General features: G+C 43.4%; 2 protein-coding genes across 7 annotated transcripts in view; one reads left to right on the top strand and one right to left on the bottom strand.

Moving 5' to 3' along the window:
- The first annotated feature begins 4 nt into the window (after positions 1 to 4).
- Positions 5 to 22992, top strand: TSTD2 (thiosulfate sulfurtransferase like domain containing 2). Of its 5 annotated transcripts, none has more exons than XM_010350802.3 (12): positions 5 to 178; positions 3016 to 3145; positions 3756 to 3913; positions 5850 to 6064; positions 7482 to 7798; positions 10273 to 10393; positions 13509 to 13634; positions 14780 to 14885; positions 17085 to 17203; positions 17705 to 17863; positions 18487 to 18625; positions 20319 to 22992. In XM_010350802.3, the coding sequence occupies exons 4-12, from the start codon at positions 5900 to 5902 to the stop codon at positions 20615 to 20617; spliced, it is 1551 nt and encodes a 516-aa protein (XP_010349104.1). In that variant the 5' UTR covers positions 5 to 178; positions 3016 to 3145; positions 3756 to 3913; positions 5850 to 5899; the 3' UTR covers positions 20618 to 22992. The 5 variants fall into 5 exon arrangements, with proteins under 5 accessions (XP_010349104.1, XP_003940117.1, XP_074251178.1 ...); XM_074395077.1 differs by lacking the exon at positions 3756 to 3913 and adding an exon at positions 1914 to 2085 and having other exon boundaries at positions 6 to 178; XM_039475274.2 differs by lacking the exon at positions 3756 to 3913 and having other exon boundaries at positions 6 to 178.
- Positions 21824 to 27844, bottom strand: part of TMOD1 (tropomodulin 1) — a 95836-nt gene continuing 89815 nt past the window's right edge. The window contains exon 10 of one of the 2 annotated variants that reach the window (XM_003940067.4): positions 21824 to 23438. In XM_003940067.4, coding sequence (XP_003940116.1) covers positions 23374 to 23438 — 65 coding nt within the window. In that variant the 3' untranslated portion in view covers positions 21824 to 23373. The remainder of the gene's footprint in view (positions 23439 to 27844) is intronic. The other variant, XM_074395079.1, reaches the window with a different exon arrangement.

Below are 27844 nucleotides of genomic sequence, written 5' to 3'. Positions count from 1 at the left end.
TTTTCCCGGCGGCCCTTGCGCTGACGCCCAGGAGACTTCCGGAGCTTGGTGACGTCACGAGCGAGCTTTTCTACCTGAACATGCGGCCGGGGCTAGGCTCGAGGGCAGTGAGCAGTGACAATTGCTAGGCGGAGATGGTGCAGGGAAGAGACACCTAAGAAAGGATCAGGACTGGCGGGTATGTGCTCATCTACTCCCACTTTCCGGCTTTTGCCGCCTTGGGAAAAGTGGGCGGAGAGGTTGGGCCAAGCTCTGCACGCGGGGTGGGGCCTGGGCGGGAGGCGGTGCCTCCCCCTGGGATGGAAAGGCCAGTCCTGACTCGAGCCTGCTGCTGCCTGCTGCTCCTGGCTTGCCGGCTGGCCGTCATTTTACCTAAGTGTTTGCTTAAGAAGGAACAAATGATTGTTTTAGTCATCTGTCTTCAAGGATTATTGGATGCCTATATGCCTGTGTGTGAACATTCCCTCCTCTGATGTCTTTCTGAGCACCATACTGGCTTATCTAACTGCTTTGTCCATGGCCATCTGAAATTTCACTCTCCTGGCCTAATTCTCTTTCAGTCTTATTTCAGTAAATGACGTCATCGATCGGCTGCTTAATCCAAAAGTTTAGGGAGTCTTTCTTAGTTCTTCTCCCTCACTTTTTACATAACAATAATTTGTAAACCCTGCGTGCTCTGCTTTCAACACAAATCCAGAATCAGATCGTGTTACTGCTTTGTTTAAAAGACTCCTATGAAGGTCGGGCGCGGTAGCTAACGCCTGTAATCCCAACACTTTGGAAGGCCCAGGCGGGCGGATCTCTTGAGCCCAAGAGTTCAAGACCCACCTGAGCAACGAGGCGAACCCCGTCTTTACCAAAAAAAAAAAAAAAAAAAAAAAAGCCGGCCTTAGTATTTAGCGTCTGTAGTCCCGGTTACTCAGGGGGAGAGTAGGGGACCGAGGTGGGAGGATCCCTTGAACCCAAGAGGTCGAGAATGAAGTAAGTCGTGATTGCACCACTGCACTCAAGCCTGGGTGGCAAAGTGAGACCCTGTCTTAAAAAAGTGTCCTATGACTTTGCATTGCAAACTCCATACCATGGCCCGTGGGGTTCTACCTCTCCTCACCGTGCTCCAACCACTCTTTCTATTCTTCCAATAGATCAACTTGTTCTCATTTTAGGAACTTATACTATTTCTTTAACCTGAAGGTCTCTGGTTCTAAATCTGCGTGACTGGCTCTTGGCCACTTAGGTCTCAGCTCAATTATCAGGTCCTTGGTGAGGCCTTCTTTGGTTACCCAATCGCTGTTTTATTTCATTCAACGAATATTGTATTTATTAGCATTTAGCACCTCCTAGGTGCCAGGCAGAGTTCTGAATGCTGAGGATGTAGAGATGAACAAAGGAAAACCCCTGTTCTCTTGGTGCTGACATTCTAATGACCCATTCAGGAATAGCCACAAATAGTGCCATCATAGGTAATGAGCAATGGCAGAGTCGTAGATAAGATCAAAAAGGTAGGGGGAAGGTGCTCTGTAAGCACCTTCCCCCTACCTTTGGACATGATGCGAGTAAATTGAGAAGTCATTGGAGTATAATTTTTTTTTTTGGAGACAGGTTCTCACCCTATTGCCCAGGCTGGAGTGTGCAGTGGGACAGTCTTGGCTCACTGTAACCTCTGCCTCCTGGGTGCAAACAATTCTCATGCCTCAGCCACACAAGTAGCTGGAATTACAGACATGCACCACCACGTATATTTAGTAGAAACGGGGTTTCACCGTGTTGGCCAGGCTGATCTCGAACTCCTGGCCTCAAATGACACCCCCCACCCCCACCCCCCAGCCTCCCAAAGTGCTGGGATTACAGGCAAGAGCCACTGTGCAGGGCCAATCTGACTTATTTTTTAATAGTTACCTCTCTGGCTCCCATAGGAGGAAGATAGTTTGGCTGTTGCAATAATTCAAGCTACAAATGATGGTAGTCTGAACTACGGTGGTAGTAAAGATGGTGGTGCAAAGTGATCTGATTGGATTGTACTTCAAAAGCAAAGCTGGCCCGGCACGGTGGCTCACGCCTGCAATCCCAGCACTTCAAGAGGCCGAGGTGGGTGGATCACAAGGTCACAAGATTGAGACCATTCTGGCCAACATAGTGAAACCCCATCTCTCCTTAAGAAAATATAAAAATTAGCTGGGCAGGGTGGCATGCACCTGTAGTCCCAGCTACTCAGGAGCTGAGGCAGGCAGAAAAATCACTTGAACCTGGGAGGTGGAGGTTGCAGTGAGCCGAGATCACACCACTGCACTCCAGCCTGGGGACAGAATGAGACTCCTCAAAAAAAAAAAAAAGCAAAGCTGATAGAATTTTCTGAACAAGTAAATAATAGTGTGAGAAAATAAGGAGTAGGCAGATATTTATAGAAGTAGGGAAAATTATATGATGAATCCCCATGTACTCATCATCAACTTCAGTAATTCTTAACTCATGGGTAGTCTGGTTTCATCGATGTTACCTCCTTTCTCCTAATTATTTTGAGGCAAATATAGTTTTAAGTCCTTGGAAATAGATGAGATCACCTATGGGGTAAGTATAGATAGAGCTGGCACAGTGGCTCATGCCTATGATCCCAGCACTTTGGGAGGCTGAAGGGGGCGGGTCACTTGAGGCCAGGAGTTTGAGACCAGTGTGGCCAACATGGTGAAACCCTGTCTCTACTAAAAATACACAAATTAGCCTGGTGTCGTGGTGTATGTCTGTAATTCCAGCTTCTTGGGTGGCTGAGGCACAAGAATTGCCTGAACCCAGGAGGCGGAGGTTACAGTGAGCCAAGACTGTGCCACTGTACTCCAGCCTAGGCAACAGAGCGAGATCCTGTCTCAAAAAAAAAAAAAAAAAAAAAAAATCATATTCCATTTAGAGGTTGGGGTGATAAGGAAGATCCAGCAAAGGAAACTGAGAAGCAGGGGCCCTTATCCCTAGCTGGTATTTTCATGTTTTTTTCTTATTTACTTACTTAATGTCTCTCTTTACCAGAATATAAGCTCCGAGAGCGCAGGGACGTCAACTGTTTCATTTATATCTGCAGTCCCAGGACTATTCCACATGCCCGGCACATAGCAGAGGTGCTGCAAATAACAGTTCAGTGCACATAAATCAAAATACGGTGAGACTAAAAAAAGATGTCAAGTATGGGGAGATCATTTTGGGGTGGTGGAAAAAGTACCCCACACTCAGGTGTGGAGACCTTGAGTCAGGAAAGAACATGGCTCGTTTGTGGAACTGGACATGGTCCAGTGTGGCCAGAGTAGGAAATGTGATGGGGAATGGGGAGCATAGTCAGAGATGAGCCTAGAGTATAGGGAAACTAAGTTTTTCAGGTCTTCAAAGGAAGCAGTGGCATGGGGGTAGCAGACAAGACATAAGTGAAAGGTGACACTTGAGCTCAGTCTTGATATACATAGTAAGCATATGGGGAGGGAAAGAGGAGAGATGAAAAAGCAAGGGAAACAAAGCAGCTGAAAGCATAAAGATTGGGACAGACCACTTTAACCATCAGATCATATAGAGGGAGATTGGGAAAGATGCGGGAGGTGGGATCAGATTGGATAGCAATTTCTTTCAACCATGTTACCTCCCAAATGCACTGCCCTTATAGGTAAATCTCTGTTTCTAGAACAATGCCCAGAACCTAGAAGACCCTCCGTAAATATTTGCTGAATGAATTTTAATTTGCAAATGATATACACACTTTTTCTCCCTTTACAATAAAACAGCTTTGAGCATGGAGGAAGTGTGTTGGATGAGATTCTTCTACTTATGTTTCCTCTGCCTGGAAGGCCTACAGATTTGTGTAGAGACAGAAATGTAACCTTTTCAGTGGAATTTTATATGAAAGACATTTTCATGAGAAAGGAAAGAGATGCTAAAGAAGGTAGTATTTCTTCACCCAGTCTCTTTCACTTTCAAATACAAGTAGAATTTGAGTTGAATAAATCTGTATTACCTTGCCTTACCTCTATAACAAAGCTCATTTTGAGTTCCATGAAAGCACCACTTAGCTGATTCAAATGCATTTCATGTGGTGCAAGTGACATCTTAGTTTATGAATCCAAGAAACAAAGGTCCTTTATAAGAAAGTTGGTGGTGCGTGTGTGTGTGTGTGTCTGTGTGTGTTTAGTCTCCATCAATCCCATCCAGCATTTTTAAGCAGCGGGTGTTCCCCGACTCATAAACTGCTCCTCCTTTGCCTTCACCTGGTTGAGGTACCCCATAGACAGAGTTGTGAATCGGCAAAGTTCTTCACCAGTGTCTCACACCTTCCTTTTTCTCATTCTTAGTGGTGCACTTTTTCTGTTCCCTCTTGTGGAGCTTAGGACCTCTCTGCATGTTACTATTTTCAGAACCAAAAGCGTCCGCCTCAGTTTTGCCTCCTTCAACATTATCCTCAAGATACTAACTTTGCCAGTTCACTAGTAACATGAAATAACCATTTGTTATGCTTTGGGGCAGGAATTTGGATAGAGCACAACAGGGATACCTTGTCTCTGCTCTCAGCTCAGAGGCCAGTCTGAAATCTGAAGGGTCTGGTGGTTGATGCTGGCCGTCAACTAGAGGCCTCTTCCTCTCCACCTGGTTTTCTGGGTGTGGTCTTTGCACGTGTTGGATTGGCTTACTCACAGCACAATGGTTGGTCTCCTCAGAGTGAGCATCTCAGAATGAGAGCCAGTGCTAGCGTATCCTTTTGAGGACCCAACCTCAGTCATACAGCATTGCGTCTATCACACTTTATTTTTGGGAGCAGTTAACAAACCTGCCTAGGCTTAGGGAAATGGATCAGAAATAACTGCTGGAGCCATTTTTGGAAAATATAATCTGTCACAGCTAAATTTTAAAGAAAATTTTAATGTGAAATTTAAAGTACAGCATTAAATTAAATTAAAACATTACCATTCACTGAACCCTAGTATGTGCCAGACACTATATATTATTTCTTTCCAGTCCACAGTACAGTACTGCAGTGTAGATACTGCCATGCCCAATTTCCACATGAGAGATTTAGAACTCAGAAACTTTAAGTAGCTTGCCCATGTTCACATGCTTGGCAAACTGCTGCACCACAAACCAAAGCCCATGCTTTTTCTCAGTGTGCCTCTTAGTGCTTGTCACCTATAACCTTTGCTTTACAAAAGAACCAATGTAGTATGATGGTTGTAGTGTGTCCATTTTGATGAGATTTAGCCACAGTAGCAATTTTGACCTTTCTTCTGGCTCATTACAGTGGGGCTTTCTTGGCAACTATTTCTTCTAAAGAAGGAAGTTTGCACAGCTCTGAAATTTAGGGGGCAAAAAGAAGAAAATGTTTATGACTGAAGGTACTGGCACACAGCTTGATTGATTTGGGTTGTACCTGATGCTTTTCTGGTATTATTTACCCTAATGTCTGCCTGGCTTACTCCCTAATTCAGGTTTCTGCCTGAATGCTATTATCGCAGAAAGGCTTTTCCTACTCTCTGTGTTCAAAGGGCTCCTCCATCACTGCCTCCTTACCCTGCTGATTATTCTTCATAACCTTTTCACCATCTGATTTTAAAAATAAAAAATCAGTTTATCCACTTGTTCACTTCACCCCACTGGGATGTAAACTCTAAGCAGGCAGAAACTTTTTTCTATTGTTTACTGCTGTATACCCAGTGCGTAGAATAGTGCTTGACTTAGAGTCGTTGTTAAGTAAATACTATTGATTTAGTAAGTGAATGAATGGATAGCTTGGGCTGCTTTGCCCATGCTGATTTGCATGATTGATTAGCTTCATATTCAAGAAGTAATCAAAGACTAGCATGGCTGTTTCTTTCTTATTTATATTCTAGGAGGTATTTAACTGAAAGGAATCTCTGCCTCACTGTTGCAACCAAACCAGATGCCTTCTTCCACTTCACCAGACCAAGGAGATGACCTGGAGACCTGCATTTTAAGATTTTCGGACCTGGATTTAAAAGATCCAAGTCTTCTTAATCCTAGCAGCAGCCTCAAAGCAGAGTTAGATGGCAGTATGAAGAAAAAATACTCATTTGCAAAGAAAAAGGTAGAATTCCTATGAATGTTTCATGATTATGTATGTATGGTTAATACAGATACATTTGGAAGTAGCTTATCAAGGTTGCTCTCCAGCTCAAGGTAAGGTCTAGTCAGGGACATTAACCAGTGATGTTAATTCCATCTCAGGCAAAAGGGAATCATAGGCAAGGTGTGGCCCTGGAATAGTCATGGTGGAGTACTTGAGGAGGGTGGATCCTAGACAGATGGGTTAGATTTCATTCCCCCTTCCCAGGTCAGAAAACACTGTCAACAAAGTTGAAAATCAAATGACAGGCAAAGAAAAAGTTTGTAACTATGATCAACAAAAGATCACTAAAAACACTTACACATCAGTAAAAAGATGAATGCCATAATGGAAAAATAGTCAACAGATGTGAATGGGCAAGCCAGAAAAAATAAATAGGAAAAAATATTCAACATTACTACTAATCAAAGACATTTAAAAAATAGCATTTCTTTTGCCTTTTATTTGGACCAACATAAAAAATATTGATGATAAAAAGTGTTATCAAAATATTGATGATAAAAAGTACTTAGTCACAAAAAAAAAAAAAAAAAAAGTACTTAGTAAGGCTATGGATAAAATGGCACCCACATGCTTTTCTGGTTAGAGTATAAATCGGCACATTTTTCCAGGAAGTTACTATTACAGATTAAAATTTCATGCTTTTTGACCCCTCAATTTTTATTTTAGATATCCTATATAGATGGTTAAAGATACAGAAAGATGGATGCACGGAAGCTCATTCAGTATTGCTTATAATTAGAAATAGTAGAAGCAATCTAAATGTTCATCAGTTGGTAACTGGTTAAGAGAATTGTCTGTTTTACAATAAGCATAAGGAATTTTTATAAAAATAGTAATATTATTTTCCAAGAAAGAAAACATTTTGGTACATTTCTTCCCAGTCTTTTTCGATGTACTTTTTAATGTGGTTGAGCTTATATTGCATAAGCAAATTTTATCCAATTTTTTTCACTTAACATTATATCATAAGTATTTTTCCATATAACTTAAAAACTGGCTGCTTAATACTCCATGGTAAGCATACTCCATAATTTACTTTCCATTTTCCTTTTGAAAATAACCGATAGTGTTATTTGTAATATTTTAGGCCAAACTGTATTATGTATATTCCACTGTGACTAATTCCTGAGAATAAAATTATGATGCTGAGAGTTATTTAACCTCCTTAATATAAAGCCTAGTCTTGATTTCTCTAATAGTCTCTTCTAAAGCTTACTAATAAGAGAAGTGTTACTCCTCAGAGAACTGTATAGCATAATGGGACATAAAACTGGAAACCCCTGTGGAAAGATAATATAAGGAATCTCACTGAGACTTCTATTGGCCGTAAACTTAAGGTTATTTAACAGTGTTTGTGTTTGTAATCTAATTGCAGGCCTTTGCTCTTTTTGTCAAAACCAAAGAAGTTCCAACAAAGAGGAGTTTTGAATGTAAAGAAAAATCGTGGAAATGCTGTCAGCAACTGTTCACAGACCGAACCAGCATCCATAGACATGTGGCAACACAGCATGCCGATGAAGTTTATCACCAGACAGCTTCTATTTTAAAGCAACTGGCTGTGACATTGAGCACCTCAAAGAGTCTTTTGTCTGCAGATGAAAAGAACTCTCTAAAAGAGTGCCTTCCACCTAGCCATGAAGTGTCTGCTTGGCTCCCTGATATAACCTGCTTTAACCCTGATGAGCTGATAAGGTAAGATTTTCATTCAGTATTTTGGTTTGATTTAAAGTATTTTTCCAACCACAATGAGATACTACAGTTCACCCATTAAAATGGCCAAAGTCAGAAAGACTAACTCTGTCAAATGTGAATGAGGATGTGGAACAGCTGGGACACCCAGTCACTGCTGGAGGGAATATAATATTACACAACCACTTTGGAAAAGTGTTTGGCAGTTTATTAAACGTGCATTGTCCCTGTGGCCCACGCCTGGGTATAATATCAACAGCAATAAAAACATGTCCACAGAAAGACTTGTACAAGAATGCTCATAGCGGTTGTATTCATAGTAACAAAAAACTGGAAACAACCATAATTATCCATCAACAAGAGAATGAATAAACCGGCATAGTCACGTAAGAATACTGCACGACAATAAAATGCTATAAACTGCTAATATGCAAGAACATATATGGGTAAATGAGAAAATCCTTATGCTGAGTGAAAATAGCCAGACATGGGCCACGTGTGGTGGCCCATGCCTGTAATCCCAGCACTTTGGGAGGCCAAGGCAGGCAAATCACGAGGTCAGGAGTTCGAGACCAGCCTGGCCAACATGGTAAAACCATGTCGCTACAACAAATACAGAAAATTAGCTGGGTGTAGTCGCAGGCGCCTGTAATCCCAGCTACTCGGGAGGCTGAGGCAGGAGAATCGTTTGAACCTGGAGGCGGAGGTTGCAGTGAGCCGAGATCACACCACTGCACTCCAGCCCCGGAGCTGGGGTAAGAAAAAGAAAATTATAATATTTATTTACTATTCTTTCAGTGGAAGTGGCACATCATAAAGATCTTGACCCTTGTCACCCTTACATTGAGTAGGCAGAGGAGGAAGAGATTTTGGTCTTGTTGCCTCATGAGTGCTAGAGGCAGAAAAAGATCTGCAAATAAGTGGACTTGCACAGTTCAAACCCATGTTGCTCACGGGTCAACTATAGTCCAAATTTGATAAATTTTTGTCATTACTACTCAGTGCCACATTCCTTTTGCTTATCGGAAAGCAGAAAGTTAGAAAGGAAATTGAAGTAGGAGTCACTCTTGAGATATTCACTAAAATTTTCCGTACCTTCATTTCCTTACCTCTAAAATTGGAGTAACAATCCCTGCCTTGCCTTCCTCCCAGTACTGCAGAATGGATTACATAGGATGGTGATAGAATGAGCACTTGTGAACTATAGTGTGCTACACAGATATGGCCATTCCATTTCTTTATGGCCCCACACTTCAGGAAATTTACTTACTGGTTAGAGAAACAAAGAAAAAGACACATGAGACAAATTAGTAGATGGTACAAAACAGGTTATATAATTACCTGTTGAATTGTATGATACAGAGACTAATTTGTTAAAGGAGCTTAGAGAAAGGAAAATAGGATCTGAAATAGGCAAGAAGGTTTCATGAAGGAGACTAGGCCCTGAAATATGATGAGGCTGTTGATGAGAGACTCAGACTCCAGAGCTGGAGAAGACTTTAATTGTCCTGTACAGTAGCATTCCCTAAGGTTCTGTGGAACACTAGTTTTAGAGGCTGCTAACAAGATATTGAAAAAAGGGGTATGAAAGACAAATTTGGGAAGCACTCAATCAAACTGTTGTTACTGCAAGACTTCTCAGAGCCTTTAATAGATTAAGAGGCTTTTGCTGTGATTCTTAAGGAAGGAGATGCTGTCTACAGGGTTTCCAAACATGACTTTATAGAGCAGCTTCATAACACACTTTGGAAAATATAATTTATTTCCATTCTCTCATTTTACAGATCAGGAAACTAAGGCCCAGAAGTGATGAAAAGACCTGCCCAGGTTTCACAGCTAGTTAGTATAAAACAGCACAGTGCAGTAGAGAAAGAGCATAGATTCTGATGTCAGAAGACTGGAGTTCAGGTCCTTGCAATCACTTTCTGGCCATCTCATTTGGGAGGAATTGGCCTCAGTTTATTCAGCTGTAAAATGGGGATAATAATAACCTGCATCATAGAAAGAGGGTTATAAGAAAAAATGGAAGTGATCCTGAAATATACCACAGGGGGAAAAATAAAAAAAAATTTTTTTAATTAAATAAATATAAGAAAAAATGGAAGTGAAAACTTTTTTGTATGATGATTCATACAGATCCTTCCTTATGTGAGAGGATAAGCCAGAATGGAACCAAATTTCTAACTTTTCTATGAATTGGAGTTACTAATACCTGTCTCTTGGATATGACCATTAAATGAGGGATCAAAGTAAACTCACTTTTTGTAAAGTAAGTTCGGTATAGATACTGTCTTCTGTACAGCAAATATAAAAGGAAATTGCTTTTCATTTCAGCAGGAGAACAATAATCAGAGCAAAGGCAGGCATGAGTGTCTTCATCTTAGCCTTCCCTCAGACTGCCTGGGTGTGCTTTATGAATTGTGACTGCTTTATGCCAGTGACTCAAATGCTCTTTGCCTCGGATTTTCATTTTATAGTGGCCAGGGCAGTGAAGAAGGGGAGGTGCTCCTTTATTACTGCTACCGTGACCTGGAGGATCCCCACTGGATCTGTGCCTGGCAGACAGCTCTGTGTCAGCACCTGCACCTCACAGGCAAGGTAACACCTCCTCCTATACTCCTTCCTCGACTCGGTTCATCTTGCCTGCCGACCTTGGATTGCAAATGCTGCACTCATTATAAAAAAGATTCACTGTTGAGTTTTTAGAAATTCGGGAAATTCTTTTGGGAATTTAAGTAGAATATCAGCTATTAACATGATATTTTTTGGAGAATATTTACTGGCATAAACCAGGAGTTAGCAGACTTTTTCTTGAAGGGCCAGATAGTACATAGTTTAGGCTTTGCACAAAAAACTATTCAATATCGTTATACCATGTGTGTAACTACAGATAATAGGTGAAAGAACTGTATGGCTCTGGTTGACTAAAACTATATGGAAAACAAGATCACTTGCTGTTCCCTGGTATAGGGAAATATTCATGATGTATTAACTGGAAAAACATTTTATAGTACATAGAGGTTGTGATTCCAAGTTGCTTCTTAATTTTCCTGGAACATGCCAGGGTCATTTACCAGCTCAGGGTATCGACATTTGCTGTTTCCTTCCCCTCTAGAGTGCTCATCCCCTGCACTTTCACATGGCACATGCCCCACTTCAGATCTCTGCTCCCGTATTGTCTCCTTAGCGCTCTAGTCTGAAGTAGTCCTCTCCGGATCTCATCACGTTCTATCCCTTTCTGCTTTTCAAAAACCGTATTGCTACCTGAAAGTGTAACCTTCATTTATAACCTTCATGAGGAGAGGAACTTTGGTCTTAATTAATTGATATATTCTCAGTACTAGAACAGAGCTTAGCATATAGCAGTTCCTCAGAAGATATTTGGAGAATATAGAATGAAGGAATGAATGCATGTTCATGCCAAAACCAGAAGTGTGTGTATAAAGATGGAAGGTTGTGTATACCAAAATGTTAGTAAAATTGTCTAGGCATGTAGGGTTATTGATGGTTTTTATTTTTTTGGTTTTATTTTTCTAAAATATTCTCTGATTACATTTCACACATCCATATGTCTGTGTCTTTTACGTTAACTTTCCAAGTTTCAAATTATATACCACTACCAATGAGTTGTCATTGGCTTGTACCATGAATCTTGTTTTATATCCATACCCTAAAGAATTGATCAAGTGAGGCATCAACCCAAGTGTCTTCTCTGGACCCTGAAAAGGGCAGCCATTAAACATTTTTGAATTATAAAGTACTGGTGTTATATGACTAGAACAATATAGGACCTTGAATTAAATCATCTGCTTTTCCAGAAAGTGCCATGATGCCACATGTGCTGTGCTTGCTAGCACTTTTCTTTGGAGAGCCATCTTTAAACTCATCCACAGGAGTTTGTAGTACCAAAACAACCAATTCTGCAGGGCACCCAGAGCATTGTCCCTTAAGGCAGGGCCTTACCCCAGGCTCTAATGTCCCCTAACCAGGGGAGCATTTCAAAGAGAATCAGGGTTTGAGATACCAAAGAGCCCCAGATAGGGATACACATTCATTTATTCAGCAAATATGTATTGAGGGCCTACCATGTGGCAGGCAGTATTCTGGGTGATATACCAGTGAGCAAAACACACATACCTATGCAGAACTTGTATTCTAGTGGATGGGTTTGCAGTGGTGGGCTGTCCTCCAAATACCACGCAGAGATACATGCTAACATATACTCTCTGCTTTCAGATGTGCTCTGTGCTTAGGGTTTGGATAGTATCTCCTCAGCAGTTCTTTTCATTTCTGGTGCTCTTTATCCACATAAAGAAATAAGGGTTCAGAGAAGTCAATTAACTTTCTCACAGCTACATGCAAGTTAGTGGCAGAGCTTAATCTTGATCCTAGATCTGCTCACCTCTGTAGAGGACTCTGTTACGCTACCTGGATTTAGATTAAGCTCAGAATTCACTTCTTTGGCTGTTGGACCATCGTAGCTCCATAGGAAATGGGGCTTTCCAGGAGTTTTATTCACATTCTCTTGTTCAGCACACATGAAACAGAATAGTTCATCTGAACTGTAGGTTATGCCATTTTAGAAAAATACAGATATCCAGCTGGGCGCAATGGCTCATTCCTATAATCCCAGCACTTTGGGAGACCAAGGTGAGTAGATCACTTGAGGCCAGGATTTCAAGACCAGCCTGGCCAACATGGTGAAACTCTGTCTCTATTGAAAATACAAAAATTAGCTGGGCTTGGTGGTGCATACCTGTAATCCCAGCTACTCGGGAGTCTGAGCTAGGAGAATCACTTGAACCCAGGAGGTGGAGGTTGCAGTGAGCTGTGCCACTGTACTCCAGCCTGGGCAACAGAGCAAGACTCTGTCTTAAAAACAAACAGGTATCCATCGCACACCAGTCAGAATGGTATTATTAAAAAGTCAAACAGTAACAGATGCTGGTGAGGTTATGGAAAAAACGAAATGCTTATATGCTGTAGGTAGGAGTATAAATTAGCTCAACCATTGTGGAAGACAATGTGGTGGTTCCTCAGAGACTTAAAGATAGAAATACCATTCAACCCGGTAATCCCATTACTGAGTATGTAACCAAAAGAATATAAATCGTTCTATTATAAAGACATATGCACACATATGTTCATTGCAGCACTGTTTGCGGTAGCAAAGACATGGAATCAACCTAAATGCCCATCAGTGATAAATGGGATAAAGAAAATGTGGGAATACTATACAGCTATAAAAAGAACAAAATCATGTCGTTTGCAGAGACATGGATGGAGCTGGAGGCCATTACCCTTAGCAAATTAATGCAGGAACAGAAAACCAAATACTGCATATTTTCACTTATAAGTGGGAGCTAAATGATGAGAACACATGGGCACATAGAGGGGAACAACAAACACTGGGGTCTTTTGGAGAGTAGAGGATGGGAGGAGAGAGAGGATTAGGAAACGTAACTAAGGGGTACTAAGCTAAACCCCCATGACACAATTTTACCTGCAGAGCAAACCTGCACTTGTACCCCTGAACTTAAAAGTTTAAAGTAAAAAAACACAGATATCTTTGTCAGTAGCACTTTGATGTCCTCAGCAGCTTCTCTGCTTTTCCTGTTAAACTCAATTGACACACATGAGCCTATTGTTCTTCCTTAGAAAGATAACTAAGCTAAGAATAGTCTGTGTTCTCTTTCTTACCGTCTTGTCTCAGATTCGAATTGCTACAGAAGGAATCAATGGGACAGTTGGTGGAAGCAAACTGGCTACCAGACTCTATGTGGAAATCATGCTTTCCTTCCCATTGTTTAAGGAAGATCTGAGTAAAGATGATTTTAAGGTAAGAGAAAATGAAAATAAAATGGATCTAGAGCCATCAGCTTCTGCCTCAGTGCATGTTATTGAAGAGGAGTTCAAAGTAAAGAAATAAGCAGTGCCAAGTAAATACCCTTTCCCCTTTATTTTTTGTGTGTTTTTTTCTGGTTTGGGGGGTGGGGCTTGTTTTGTCATGTTTTTGACAGAGTCTCGCTGTGTCACCTAGGCTGGAGTGCAGTGGCGTGATCACAGCTCACTGCAGCCTCGACCTCCCTGTACTCAGGTGATCCTCCCGTGTAGCTAGGACCATAGGTGGGCACCACCATGTCTGGCTAATTTTTAAATTTTTTGTAGAGATGGGGTCTCACCATGTTGTTCAGGCTGGTCTTGCACTCTTGGGTTCAAGCAGTTCTCCTGCCTCAATCTCCCATAGTGCTGAGATTACAGATGTGAGATTACTGGTCCCTTTTCCCCTTTAAATATGCTTTTCCCTTTAGGTTACGAGACAGTGCAATAGAAGGAGCATGCTTGTCCCCATTCTTCCATTGAGTCACCATGTGATCTTGGACCAGCTAATGCCCTCTCTAGACCTCAGTATCCCTTCTTATAAAATAAGGATGTTATAGCTCATGCAATCTGGGACTCTAATAGACTTGGACAGATTAGCTCACTTGAGAGACCACCAGGCTGGTCAGCACATCACAGTGTTTTTAGAAAATCTGGAATAGTGTGATTAATACTTCACACCACATGGAGGAATAAAGCTGTTGCTCTCCCAGGTGGGCTACATTGTTTGAGTGACTTTCTACTTAGTCATAATAAGTGATAAGGTGATAGGAAATGCATTGCTAGTGTTCATACTGGCAGTGATAGGAAAAGAACGAAAGCTGGGCATAATCACACGTTAGAATTGCTTGGCGGTGTTTCCGTTGTATAATTAAATGATTATACCTGAAGAAACCCCTTTTCACCTTAACATTCCTTCACATGGCAGGTATGCAGTAAGTATTAATGTTGAATTATCTAGAACATTCTGGGCCCTAACCAGAAGTTTTTTAAGGTTTCAACTATCGTTATTACAGAGTAGACCATTATTCTTATATTGGCACTTGTTTTATACCTGGAGATGGGACAGGAAGACTGTATTCTGTTTTGTTTTTCATTGGCTAGACCAGCAGAGGAGGAGCTCACTGTTTTCCAGAACTGCGTGTTGGTGTATTTGAAGAAATCGTGCCCATGGGCATCAGCCCCAGTAAGATCTCCTACAAGAAGCCTGGTATGCTTCCTTTTAGAAGATTGTGCTTTAATTCACAGGGACAAAGCTTAGTAGAGAGACAAATAAGAAAGCTGGGCACTGTGATTAGCAGGAGTCATGAGTTCTCTCTAAAGCAGCTGTTGGGTGGCTAACGCTTGGGTGCATCCATGCTTAGATTGTTTCTCTGTGGTGCTGTGGTAATTGAAGACTCACCTCTTAGAGTGACGTATCTTATTTTTCTTCTTGGTGATGGTTTAGCAAGTAGTAGTTTTCTCTTTCCAAAGACAGCAGTTTGGCAAGAGTGTAATTATTACTTGTAAACAGTTCATCAGCAGAATAGAGCATGTAGGCCTTTTGCTACAGGAAGCAAGTTGCCTTCAACACTAAAGCAGTTTTCACTGTGTTCTAGAATGTTCTTTCCCCATCTTCTCCATGGTAAATGGTTGAAAGACATTTGTTTGGCACGTTTTTGGGGGGTTTTATTGTACTTTTTACTATGAAAAATTTTAAACATTAAAAAAGTAGAGAAAATAGTATAGTGAAGTTCTGTGTACCTATCATGCAGCTTTAGCAGTTAACTGATTCATGGCCAGCTCTCACCCATACCCCATCCTTTCTCCCATCTTGGTTATTTTTTGAAGGGAATCCCAATGTCAGCCCATTTCATTTGTAAATATTTTAGTAGATATTGCTAAAAGATAAAATTTTGTTTAAAAAGATGTAAAACTATATCACATCTTAAAACATTTTAACTAATTCCTTAATATGTTATCAGGTTTCTAGTTAGTCTACAACCATAAGTCAGGCACTAATCCAGAATCCTTGGCCTGGCTCTGGGCCCTCATCTCTCCTTGGTGTGGAGCAGTTTCATTGGTTGTTGGGGTTCCTCTCTAAGAGGAATGAGGCTCCTTTGGTGCTGTAAAGCTTTATCATGAGTGGTGGATAACTGAGTCGCCAGAGCCCCTGGCCATGATGAGGCATGGCTGCTTCACAAAGCAGATTCACCAAAAGTTCCTCGCAATCTACTGGGATGGCTGGACTCCCAAAGATGGGGGAATACTTCTATCCTAGAGAGTTACGAGGCAACGAGCCCCAGGAGACTGAGGTTCTCTTTTTTTAGTCCCTTTGTATATATATTTTTGAGACAGGGTCTTGCTCTGTTGCCCAGGCTGGAGTACAGTGATGTGATCGTAGCTCACTGTAGCCTTGATCTCCTGGGCTCAAGGAATCCTCTTGCCTCAGCCTCCAAGGTAGCTGAGATTGTAGGCACACACTACCATGGCCAGGTAATTAAAAAAATTTTTTTTTTGTAGAGACATAGTCTCGCTATGTTGCCCAGGCTTCTCCTTGTATTTTTAAAATACTTATTTATAATACTTTAAGTTCTGGGGTACATGTGCAGATCGTGTAGGTTTGTTACATAGGTATACACAGCCATGGTGGTGGTTTGCTGCATCCATCACCCCATCATCTGCATTATATATTTCCCCTAATGCTATCCCTCCCCAGTCCCCCCACCCCCTGCTATTCCTCCCCTAACTCCCCACCCCGAAGGCTTTCCTGTCTTTTTCTTTCCTTTCCTTTCTTTCTCATATGTCATTTCTTTGTCTCCTCCTCTTGCCCTTTTCTTTTACTCATGTACACACACTTAGAGACATTCTTCTTGCCCTTTTGCATTAAAAATATATATATTCCAACATTTTTCCATAACTTGATGCTCACACCTGCCTGTGTCAGGGTTATTATCCTTCAACGTGGGTTTGACCTTGATACAGAACAGTTTACAAAGCCTATAGTGAACCACATGCATGCCTAGCTCCTCCATGCACAGTGACAATAGAACAGCAGCCGTTTCCTGACCTACTATTGACCGTACAATGGACCAGCAAATTCACATGGCAATTTAGATCTCAAGCTACCTGGTTTTTATTACTAGGGTAAGGCCAAGTATGAGGATGCACAATTCTTTGCCTAGTCATTTCTAAACTACCAGGTCTCCATAGCCCTCATTTTAGGAGGATGGCGATTGAGGACACCTGGAATTACTAAATTATTTCATCATGATCATCAAATAGTGTTCTTTTCAGACAGCTGTAATCATGAAGAGGTTTGGGTGGAAAGAAACTAAGCAACACGTAAGTGAGGCTGGGCCAGTTGTGACTGGGTTTTGGATTTTTCGTTTTGTCTTTGTTTTAACATAATTTTTTGGTTTGGTTTTAGGAGTCCATTTATCCCCAGGTGAATTTCATAAAGAAGTAGCAAAGTTTTTATCCCAGGCAAATCAAGAACGGAGTGATACTATCCTTCTTGATTGCAGAAACTTCTATGAAAGCAAAATAGTAAGTAAGAGCCAGAATTAAGTTCTCTGAATTGGTACATCTCACCATTCCCACAGTGTGGTATGTTTCCCAAGGGGACCTTGTGTGTGCCTACCTGTGGCCACATGGATCTCCTCCTAGTACTAGCAGCTTCAGAGAAACACAAGCCCTTAAACTCAGAATCTGATGAGAGAGTCTAAGAAAATATGAATTAAAGACATCTTGGCACATAATATACTTTTTGACTCCCATGAGCCTGCCTTTGACATGGATCAAGGATCTTGCAGAGTTGCCTTTGGGCAGCCTCTCCAGTTCCCCTGAGGACCCTGGGAAGGTGACCCATAGCCCACCAGCCTTGGTTTGAAATTCAGATCTTGAAGTTGAGAAGTCAAGAGTGGGGATGAGATTAGCAACTAGCAGGGGCTTCCTTGCCAAAGTGGGGTTTGTTGGGCACAAAAAGAACCTTGTTCCTACCAAGTATGTTTTTCTGACAATTTTCCTTTTGCTGCTCCTATGTTACAGGGACGATTTCAAGGCTGCTTAGCACCAGACATCAGGAAATTCAGTTACTTCCCTAGCTACGTTGACAAAAATCTAGAACTTTTCAGAGAGAAGAGGGTGCTGATGTACTGCACCGGGGGCATCCGCTGTGAGCGGGGTTCAGCCTACCTCAAAGCCAAGGTGAGCCACTACCCCAGGCCACTGTGGGCATGGCGGTGAAGGAGGCGGCTCCATCAGCAGCCTGTGTGGAGCTGTCCACTGCCCCCGGTACCTCCCCACCCCAGGCAGCCAAAGCATGCATTCACCCCTTCTATGGCTCCAGCATGGATTTTATAAGTACAAAATCTGAAGGTCTTTAATCTCAAGACGTGAAAAACACTGAACAGTCTTAGAGACTCATTGAATGTAAAAGGGAAAGATTAGTTATCATCTCCCATTTCCTAATCCTTTTGCTTGATCCTGAGAAGAGCAAATTCAGTAACATTACATGTCCCAACAGGTGTCTTCCTATATTTAGGGGGCAGCAGAAATAGTTGGGCTTCCCAGGATCTAAAGGGTGAAGGCCCTGCCTGCTGTCATAACCCATTCCCCTAGGAGGCAAGATCTGTCCAGTTGGTGCCTTACTTAACCCCTTGGTCAGCAATTCCTCAGTGTCTCTCAGGGAGAGCCAGTAGCCCCTGACTGATAGCAGCGGCCATGAGTCCTCCACGTCAGCACTCCTCGCCATGCGCCGCTCCTCCGTGGAGCATCGTAACAGGTCTCTGCTTGGCTCTTCAGATTTTCTGTTGTTTTTCCACACCTAGGGAGTGTGCAAGGAGGTGTTCCAACTCAAGGGTGGCATCCACAAGTACCTGGAAGAGTTTCCAGATGGCTTTTACAAAGGGAAGTTGTTTGTTTTTGATGAACGCTATGCTCTGTCCTACAACAGTGATGTGGTGTCAGGTAGGTCAGCGCAAGCTCAGAGCCCAAACTGAAATGAAGCATATTACCAGTCACCATTCTAGAAAAATGACACAGGGAAGACAGGCCAGTGCTCATTACTGAGCACTGAATAAGCTGGGAAAATAAGTACATTGTGCCACCATTTTCCCAGCAGTGGAGCAGAGAGAACCCTAGCCCAGGAGTCAGGAGGCCTGTGTTGGGATCCTGGCTTCACCATTGCTAGCTGGACTAGCCCTTTAACATGGGGATCATCTCACCTGCCCTGCCTGCCTGTCTGCCTGCCAAGAGCTGGACTACTGGGCTAATTCAGGGCTCTTAACCTGGAATTGGTGTATAGATTTTAAGGGTTCTGCAAATTTGGATGGGAAAATAATTCTATCTTTGTTTTCAATAACTCCTCGCTAAAATGAAGCATTTCCTTCCATAATGAATGTAGGCAACAAAACCAGTTATATTAACATACCTGTGACTTTGTCTTCAGTAGGATTCACAATATTTTCGTATGTTACAGTTGCCTCAGAGATCTCAAAATAGTATTTGTATCACTGCTTCAAAATGGAAATAGTTTATTAGACCCACCACTAAGAATTGATACATAATGTGTTAATGACACATCTCTCTCTCTCTCTCTCTCTCTCTCTCTCTCTCTATATATATATATATATATATATATCAGATTTTGAAAAATACTTTGATATTTTGTATTTGTATATAGTTGGTTTCCTTTGGAAACGTACATATTTTATGCATTTAAAAATATTTTTCTAGGTCAGGCAGAGAGGCTCATGACTTTAATCCCAGCACTTTGGGAGGCTAAGGTGGGAGGATCACTTGAGCCCTGGAGTTTGAGACGAGCCTGGGCAACATAGTGAGACCCTGTGTCTACAAAAAAATTTTTAAATTAGCTAAGCATTTATTTTCACTTTAGTGGTTTTGTAGTCTCTTACTGATCACTACCTCAGATCTGTTTTGGAGCCAGATGGGGTATAAATTCTAAACAAGCAGAAAGAGTAGATTTGATTTTACAGGGGTTATATTGGCTGGACTCGATGGGTACCTGCATGTGAGTGTGAAGGAGAAAGAGACAGCCCAAAGGTAGCTTAGATAAGCAAGATAAGGAAAGATGAGGAAGAGTGATGTTATCAATGGTAACAGGAGGTCATCAGGGAAGAACAGGTGGAGACGAGGATAGTGTGAATTTTAGGAAGCAGATGGTCAAGTGTCCTAGCAACTGCAGGAGAGATGCAGTCCTGGGGGAGAGGGGTGTGGACTGCAGATGTTGATTATAGGTGGGTTATCGCCTGAATTTAGGTGTGTTGTCCACACAGGAAAAGAGAATGATCAAAGGGGAAAAGATCACTTAACAAGGGGGCTTGGGAGGTGGTTGGCCAGCTTTGGAATAGCTGGTGAGAGAGAGAAACTTTCATTACCATCTAGTCACCGCATGTTCTCTAATGGGAAAAAGAAAAAAAAAAAAGGAAATACTGGAAGCAGACAATTTCCCCATGTAATCTCCCAAAGAATAAGCGGGTTGGTTTGGGTGGTGGTTGGTTGTTGTTGCTAGAGGACAGAAGACTTACTCTTTGGAAACCTTCCCCGGATATATTAGCTTCTGGTCAGCTAAGGGGAGGAATGCCTGTCTACATGTGAGTGAATGCATGTGTTTATAATGAGGGCTTTCCTTCTTCCCCAGAATGTTCATACTGTGGAGCCCTGTGGGACCAGTATAAACTCTGCTCTACTCCCCAGTGCCGCCAGCTCATTTTGACCTGCCCTGCCTGTCAAGGACAAGGATTCACAGCCTGTTGTGTCACATGTCAAGACAAAGGGAGCAGGAAGGCTTCAGGCCCTACGCAAGACAGCTTTAAAGAGGAATGCGAGTGCACAGCCCGACGTCCACGTATACCTGTGGAACTCTCGCAGCATGTGCGACAGCCTGTGAGCCCAGAGCCAGGGCCTGATGCTGCTGAGGATGGACCACGTCTTGTGTGAGCAGCACCTTTGGCATTTTCCCAGGCCCTTGATAAAAGTAGGTTTGGGGTGACCATATACAGAAAGAATGGCAAGGCTGCAGAAAGAGAAATCAGGAACTTCAGTGCTGGCTACTGTCACCATGGCAGCTCTCGGCACTTCGCAGTGGGAGGGGAGAAGGAGTCACATTTTCTACCACTTACCTGAGACATTCTGATATGGATGATGCTAGAGCACGAAAAAAGGTGAGCTGCGTGGGATCCCAAAGCTGCTGAGGGATACTGCCTGTGCCTGGTGGCCACAGCCTGCCCTTTCTCTGCCATGCAGCGGAGCTGTTAGTCATTGCCCTTGTCAGCAGACCTTCTACCCCAGTGGCAAACGTGAAAGCTGTGGCCCTGGGAGTGGTCTCCTAAAACAAGCCACTTAGGTAATCTGCCATCTTCCCTTAACCTCTTTCCTCTCATAGCCTGAGGATATCTGCAAGCTGTGGCATTGGGCTCACCTCCTGCTTTTGTAGATATAACCATTCTTTTGTATACATGGAGGATGTTATAAGAACGCCCGAGTATGCCAAAACTCTTGCATACTCAAGTTCCACAGTGGGTCCTGCAGAACCCACGTATCTGATAAATTAGCCCTCCATGTACGCAGGTTTCGCATCCTGTCAGTACTGTATTTTCCACCTGCATGGTTGAAAAAAAATCCATATATAAGTTCAGCCATGCAGTTCAAACCCATATTGTTCAGGGGTCAACTGTACAGTTTATTGGCACAGCCACACCCATTCCTTTACATACGACCTACAGCAGAATTGAGTAGTTGCAACAGACACTATGTGGCCTGTGAAAGCTGAAATACTTACTGTCTGACCTTTTACAGAAAAGTTTGCCAGCCCCTGGTGTAGACCAACAGCTTATCTGATAGAGACAGAGGTGGCCTTAAAGATGTTGCCTTCTTCATTTTTTTTTGGTTTGGTTTCTATAAGAGATTTCCTCTAATAGCTCTGCTTTCCCCAGCACTCACTCTGTTAGTTTTTAAATGTTCTCTTTGGGAGCTTCATATAAGCTCGATGACATTTGAGCCACAGTTTGTAGATCAGCACCTGGAATAGATGACACATTCGTAGTGAGGTCATCCAGCACTGCCATGATGGCTGCCCAGTCTTCTGGCCAGTGTGCTAGGTACACCTTCCTGTCACACAGGGCCCAAGAAACACATACACAGCCATACATAGACCAACAGATTTAATATTATATTGCAGTTTTCAGCGATGCATAATGCAGCTGCAATTGTGTTTTAAGGAGAAGCCAAGTGGGGATGGTTGTCCCTGCAACCCACTCCTGGGCCGTGTGCAGCCTCAGTGGACACTTCCATAGTGCTGAGGCCCTGGCCCTGCCTCCAGTTACCCTGTACTGCCCACTGCCTTATGGTTCAGTGCGCAGGCCTTTGCCTTTTCATCACCAGCCTCTCTGCTCAGTGCTCTGCAGTTCTTGGCCTTGTCCTTTATCATGAGATTTGCTGAAATCACTAATGAAAATAACTCCCAAAAGCAACCAACAAAAATACTAGTTTAACTGGCACTGTGGTATATTAAAAGGCACAAGGGCATTGTGGCTTAACACTTTTGCACTTTTGCTGGATCCCAGGAGACGCACATGATGTTACAAAGGGATCTGGCAGAATACTAATAAATACATTTCAGTATAATCATCTTGGGGTGGTTTGGCCAGGATTTCCTAATTCTTTGACATCTAGGTTTTCTTCACCATTGTCCTGCAGAGGCTTAATATACAGGCATAAGATCAGCAGTGATTTGTCTAATAAGTGATGAGATTGGCAGCCAAAGTCGCTAAGCTGGACCATTACTAAATACCCTGGCCATGTTGGACTGGAAATTTATCCTTCTAGTGTCTTACCTGACATAAGCCATTTGCCCACTGTGCAATATAGAAAGGTGTTTTCAAGTATTTGGCCATAGATTTTCACATCCATCATAAGGTTGGCATTCAATAGGAAAAACTTCTAACTCCAGTATTAAATTGTACATAAATCCCAAATGTTCTTAAAGAACACTCAGGGACACGTTTGTTGCCTGGGCTTGGTAATGAAAGGTTCGTTTTTGAAACTTGAAATTTCACCATTGGTTTTTTTCCTATCATTTCCTCATATCCAGCAAAAGGAATCTCATGTTCTTTGATTCCTGGCAGAGTTCTGTGGCTTCAGTCTGTCTGTCTGTCCTGAGGGGAAAATTGTGTCTTGATCCACTAATCAATTTGGTAACTTTAATCTTGAGGTTTTTATAATTCCAAGGAGGGTTAATAAGAATGATAATCTGTTTTGTTTGCTAATAGCTAAGACAAATTTATAATAAAGTGTTTCATAATACTTCTAAAGCATATGGAAGAGTATGCCATTTATGTGTTACACATTTTAAATGTACTTGAAACACCACACAGCAAGGCCACTGAAATTGGGCTCCTGGGGCTAAGTTGCTGCTACTGTAACATCATCTTCAGTAAGATCTGCTGGTTTGGGGGCTTCTAGTCTTTAAATAATAACCAGACCGAACTTCTGTGACTAAAGAAAAACTTCACATTAACGATATTTTATAAAATTTTCAACTACAACCACTAGTCAACCTAAAACCTTAGTGCATAAAGAACTGAACCACAAAAGGGTTTCATGCTGCCGGTGTTTTGCCTTCCGGTTTCCCCTGCAGAGCACAGGTCATCAGTAGAACATGTCCAGTTCAAAGGCATGGTCTCCACCGCCGCACACTAGACACCACTCCGGCACTTGGGAATGATGGGCCCAGTCAGGTCCGCAAGCCTCCTCTTCCTCACTGGAAAGGAATGGAGATGAGATATAAGGCACTTGTCTTTGTAGACCAGGGACCACCGCTGTTACTCTGAGAAAGCACTGTGAAGCCTGGCCCTAACTGGGTTGTTAGCAGAGTCTGAAGTCCGTTGTTTTGAAAGGACAGTATGCGTGAGTTATACAACAGCCCTCCAGCTTGTCAGTGTTCATTGATGAGGGTCTGTGGTAGTGGAGATTCGTCCATAGATTCCTGCTAAATGGCTGATCACACAGTCCCGCTTTATAGCTCAGCTGTTTTCTTTGCCTACAGCTGAAGACCTTTTTACTCCAGTTCAGATAAGAGTTAAAAGTTTAGTCAGTCGTCTTAATAAGATTTGGGTCTTAACTAGGTGGAAACATTTCCCCCAGCTGTGTCTGGGAGCTCCTTACCTACCTCCTTCCTATGTAAACCAGAGTTTCCACTGGCAAAATTACCCTACAGTATCTGTATCCCCTTATGTTTAAGCGGGCCATTTTCTCCCTGGGGACACGACAGTTAAGCTCAACACTTTCAAGTGAAAAGTAGTTAAATGCCATAAAGAGGAAAGCACTAGCCAGGAGGTTGCAGGCTGGAGACGTTAGCTTAGAGGATGAGGAGGATGCGGGGAGGGGCAGGAGGGGGTCTTTTGTCGTAATAAGGGAGTGTGTTTTGAAATTAATTGTAGTGTCTGCAGATGAAGACCAAGCAGCAAGTTCCATCAGCCACAAGAGAAAGGTCAAAGAAGTCTGTAGAGCCAGTAGGTGGCAGTCAAGAGGCCTGCTGGTGTGGCAGAGACAGGAAGCTATTGCGGAGGGGGAAAAAAAAGTCTGTCTATACTTAGATGTCTTCAGGTTCCCGAGCTGAGGCAGTAGACCTGCAGCCACCAGATCGATGAATACGAGCTGTAACAAAAACCGAATCAGCTGGTGCATGACACTGGGCATGTACAGCAAACCCATAAGGGAGGTGAGGCCAGCCCAGTTCCTGAGATGATTAGCTTGTCCAACTTACTGGGGGTAGATACGGAGGGACAAAATTCAAACCCAGAGAGCACAAGAGGTTTGCCCAACGTGACCACAGAGTTTAATGAACCAGATTTTTCAGCATCTCCATGGTAGCTGTGCAGGTATGCCCAGCAGGGCCATCCTCATTGCCTCTCTGGAGCCCTTCAACGCTGCTGAAATGTTTGTGTTGCCATTCCCATTTTATGGATGAGGACAGTATGGCAGAGATGGTATATTTCTTGCTTAAAGCAATAAAGCTAGTACCAGACAGAACCAAGGTGTTTTTTGTTTTGTTTTGTTTTTAGGTGGAGTTTTACTCTGTCGCCCAGGTTGGGCTCACTGCAACCTTGCCTCCCAGGTTCAAGCAGTTCTCTTGCCTCAGCCTCCTGAGTGGCTGGGATTACAGGCACCCACCACCACACCCTGCTAATTTTTGTGTTTTTAGTAGAGACAGGAGTTTCACCATGTTGGTGAGGCTGGTCTCGAACTCCTGACCTAAGGGATCCCCCTGCCTCAGCCTCCCAAAGTGCTGGGGTTACAAGTATGAGCCACCGTGCCTGGCTAGAACCAAAGCTTTTGACTCATCTTGAGCCTCAGTTCAGTGCCTCCCTCAATGGAGTTAAGCCTTGTCTGGGTAGGGTTTCCATATCCATATCTGCTGATTCTCACAGGGAGGATTAGCTCCTTCCTGCAGAAGAAAGGAGCCCTGGTCCCTGAGAGCTGGCAGCAGAGCCAGGACTGAAATCCAAGTTCCTGGGCCATGGTTGAGGAAACAAAAATGACCCCATGACTTGGAGCGGGGCGGGGTGGTGGTGGTTCTTTTTCCATTACTTGCCAAGTCCTCCTGAAGCTTGCCTCATCACTCCTCCAGTTAGAACCCTGACTGGGCTCGCATTGCTCTCAGCCCCTTGATGTGACTCCCAGGTCCCTTAATAATAGCTGACTCTTTTTTTTTTTTTTTTTTGAGACGGAGTTTCGCTCTCGTTACCCAGGCTGGAGTGCAATGGCGCGATCTCGGCTCACCGCAACCTCCGCCTCCCGGGCTCAGGCAGTTCTCCTGCCTCAGCCTCCTGAGTAGCTGGGATTACAGGCACGCGCCACCATGCCCAGCTAATTTTTTGTATCTTTAGTAGAGACGGGGTTTCACCATGTTGACCAGGATGGTCTCGATCTCTCGACCTCGTGATCCACCCGCCTCAGCCTCCCAAAGTGCTGGGATTACAGGCTTGAGCCACCGCGCCCGGCTAATAGCTGACTCTTACATGGCACTTACTGTGTGTCAGAGACTGTTCTGAACACTTCCCATCTCACTAGCTCATGTAGTCCTCCCCACAGCAGGTGAGATACCTGGTTGCTATTATCATCCACACTTTACAGGAAGGTCTAGAGAAGAGGGACTGCACGAGCTAGTGAGATGAGAAGTGTTCAGAACAGTCTCCGACACACAGTAAGTGCCATGTAAGAATCAGCTATTACTAAGAGACTTGGGAGTCACGTCAAGGGGCTGACTGAGAGCAACAGGAGCCCAGCTGGTTCTAACTGGAGGAGTGACGAGGCAAGCTTGGGAGGGGCTCCAGTGAGGCAGTGAGGATGGCCCTGCTGGGCATACCTGCACAGCTACCATGGAGGTGCTGAAAAGTCTGGTTCATTAAACTGTGGGCACGATGGGCAAACCTCTTGTCCTCTTTGGGTTTTGGTTTTTGTCCCCCCACCTCTACCCCCAAGAAGTTGAACATTCTGATCATCTCAGAATGTCCTTCTTGCCTTTTTCCATTAGTCACAAAACTGGGAGTAAAGGCTGGGTCTCCCAATACCCTCCTTCAATTCTGTCTGCCCTTTACTTTCTTGAAAAAACTCCTCACTGCTTATCGCAAGAGCCAGAGACTCCTTTTATTGTGAAAGCCAGAAGGGCTCTCCAGTCGTCCGGACCAACCTCCATCTGCTGCTTGAACTCCTCTGCCACTTCTTGCCAAATTTGAACATTTCCATCATGTTTTTGGAAAGCACTTTCTATTCATTTAAATATTCAGCAGCATGTACCGAGTGCTGTGTGCCAAGCACAAGAATCAGAACTAAAGACACAGCATAACAGGGACCAAGACATACAATGTTTGAGAACTACTGTTTGATAAATATGAGATATTAGAGATGCCTGGATGCCTGGCAGATCTCTGAGGTATAAGAGGCATAAAGAATGAAGTGCTCAGACCTTCCCAGGATGGCAGGTAACAGGTCTTAAACAAGAAAAAGGAAGAGGATGGGATTTTAAACAGAAAAGGTAGAGAATGGGAAGGTGGGGGGGCACTGGGAGTAACCACCCTCTAAGGATAAGCTTTTTCCTTGGTCACTTGGGGGCACTCAAGGTACCTGGAATGGTACTAACATGGCAAAAGGATAGGGCTTCTTGGGGATGTCAAGAGATGACTTCCTGATGGGACCATCTCCCAACGTAGAGTGCATAGGCACTAGGGCCAGATTGTCAGTTCAAATCCCGGTCCTGCCCACGGATTGTGGGTAACATTAGTTACCCACTTCTCCAGACCTCTGTTTCCCTCTGTAAAGTGTGGATAATGCTTTACCCCTGTCTCACCTGGTTGTGGGGAGGACTACATGAGCTCGTGAGCCAAAGTGTTCAGAACAGTCTCTGACACACAGTAAGTGCCATGTAAGTGTCAGATATTATTAAGAGACTTGGGAGTCACGTCAAGGGGCCTAACTGAGAGCAACGGGAGCCTGGTCAGGGTTCTAAGTGGAGGAGTGATGAGGCAAACTTTGGAAGGAGACTTGGGATGAGGGCTGGGGGGCCTTCCCTGGAGGAGCTGGGGGCCTGAGGACGTTGGAGGAGATGAGAGTGACAAGGGCTCAACATGCGGCAGGACACTGGGATTGGAAAGGAGGTGACTGGCTGGCTAGGGTGGGAGCAGCATCTAGGAACAGGCTCAGATTTCTGGCTTGGGTGGCTGTGAGAAAAGGAATAGCCTTTTTTTTTTTTAGACAGTTTTGTTCTTGTCACCCAGGCTGGAGTGCAGTGGCGTGGTCTTGGCTCACTGCAACCTCCGCCTCCCAGGTTCAAGCAATTCTCCTACCTCGGCCTCCTGAATAGCCAGGATTACAGGCACTCGCCACCACATCCAGCGAATTTTTTTTTGTATTTTTAGTAGAGATGGGGTGTCACTGTGTTGGCCAAGCTGATCTCAAACTCCCGACCTCAGGCGATCCACCCACCTCAGCCTCCCAAAGTGCTAGGATTACAGGAGTGAGCCACCGTGTCTGCCTTCCTTTTCTGAGATAGGTTTGGGGGACTGTGATGAAGCTGATTTGGGATCCAGCAATCCCACTTCTGGATATTTATCCAAAATATTTAAAATCAGTTGAAAAGATGTTTCACTCCATCTTCATTGCAGCATC

This window comes from Saimiri boliviensis, chromosome 2, assembly GCF_048565385.1.
Source record: "Saimiri boliviensis isolate mSaiBol1 chromosome 2, mSaiBol1.pri, whole genome shotgun sequence".
Taxonomy (NCBI): domain Eukaryota; kingdom Metazoa; phylum Chordata; class Mammalia; order Primates; family Cebidae; genus Saimiri; species Saimiri boliviensis.
The sequence above is the reverse complement of the archived record's forward strand: the minus strand, read 5'-3'. Positions and strand labels throughout refer to the sequence as shown.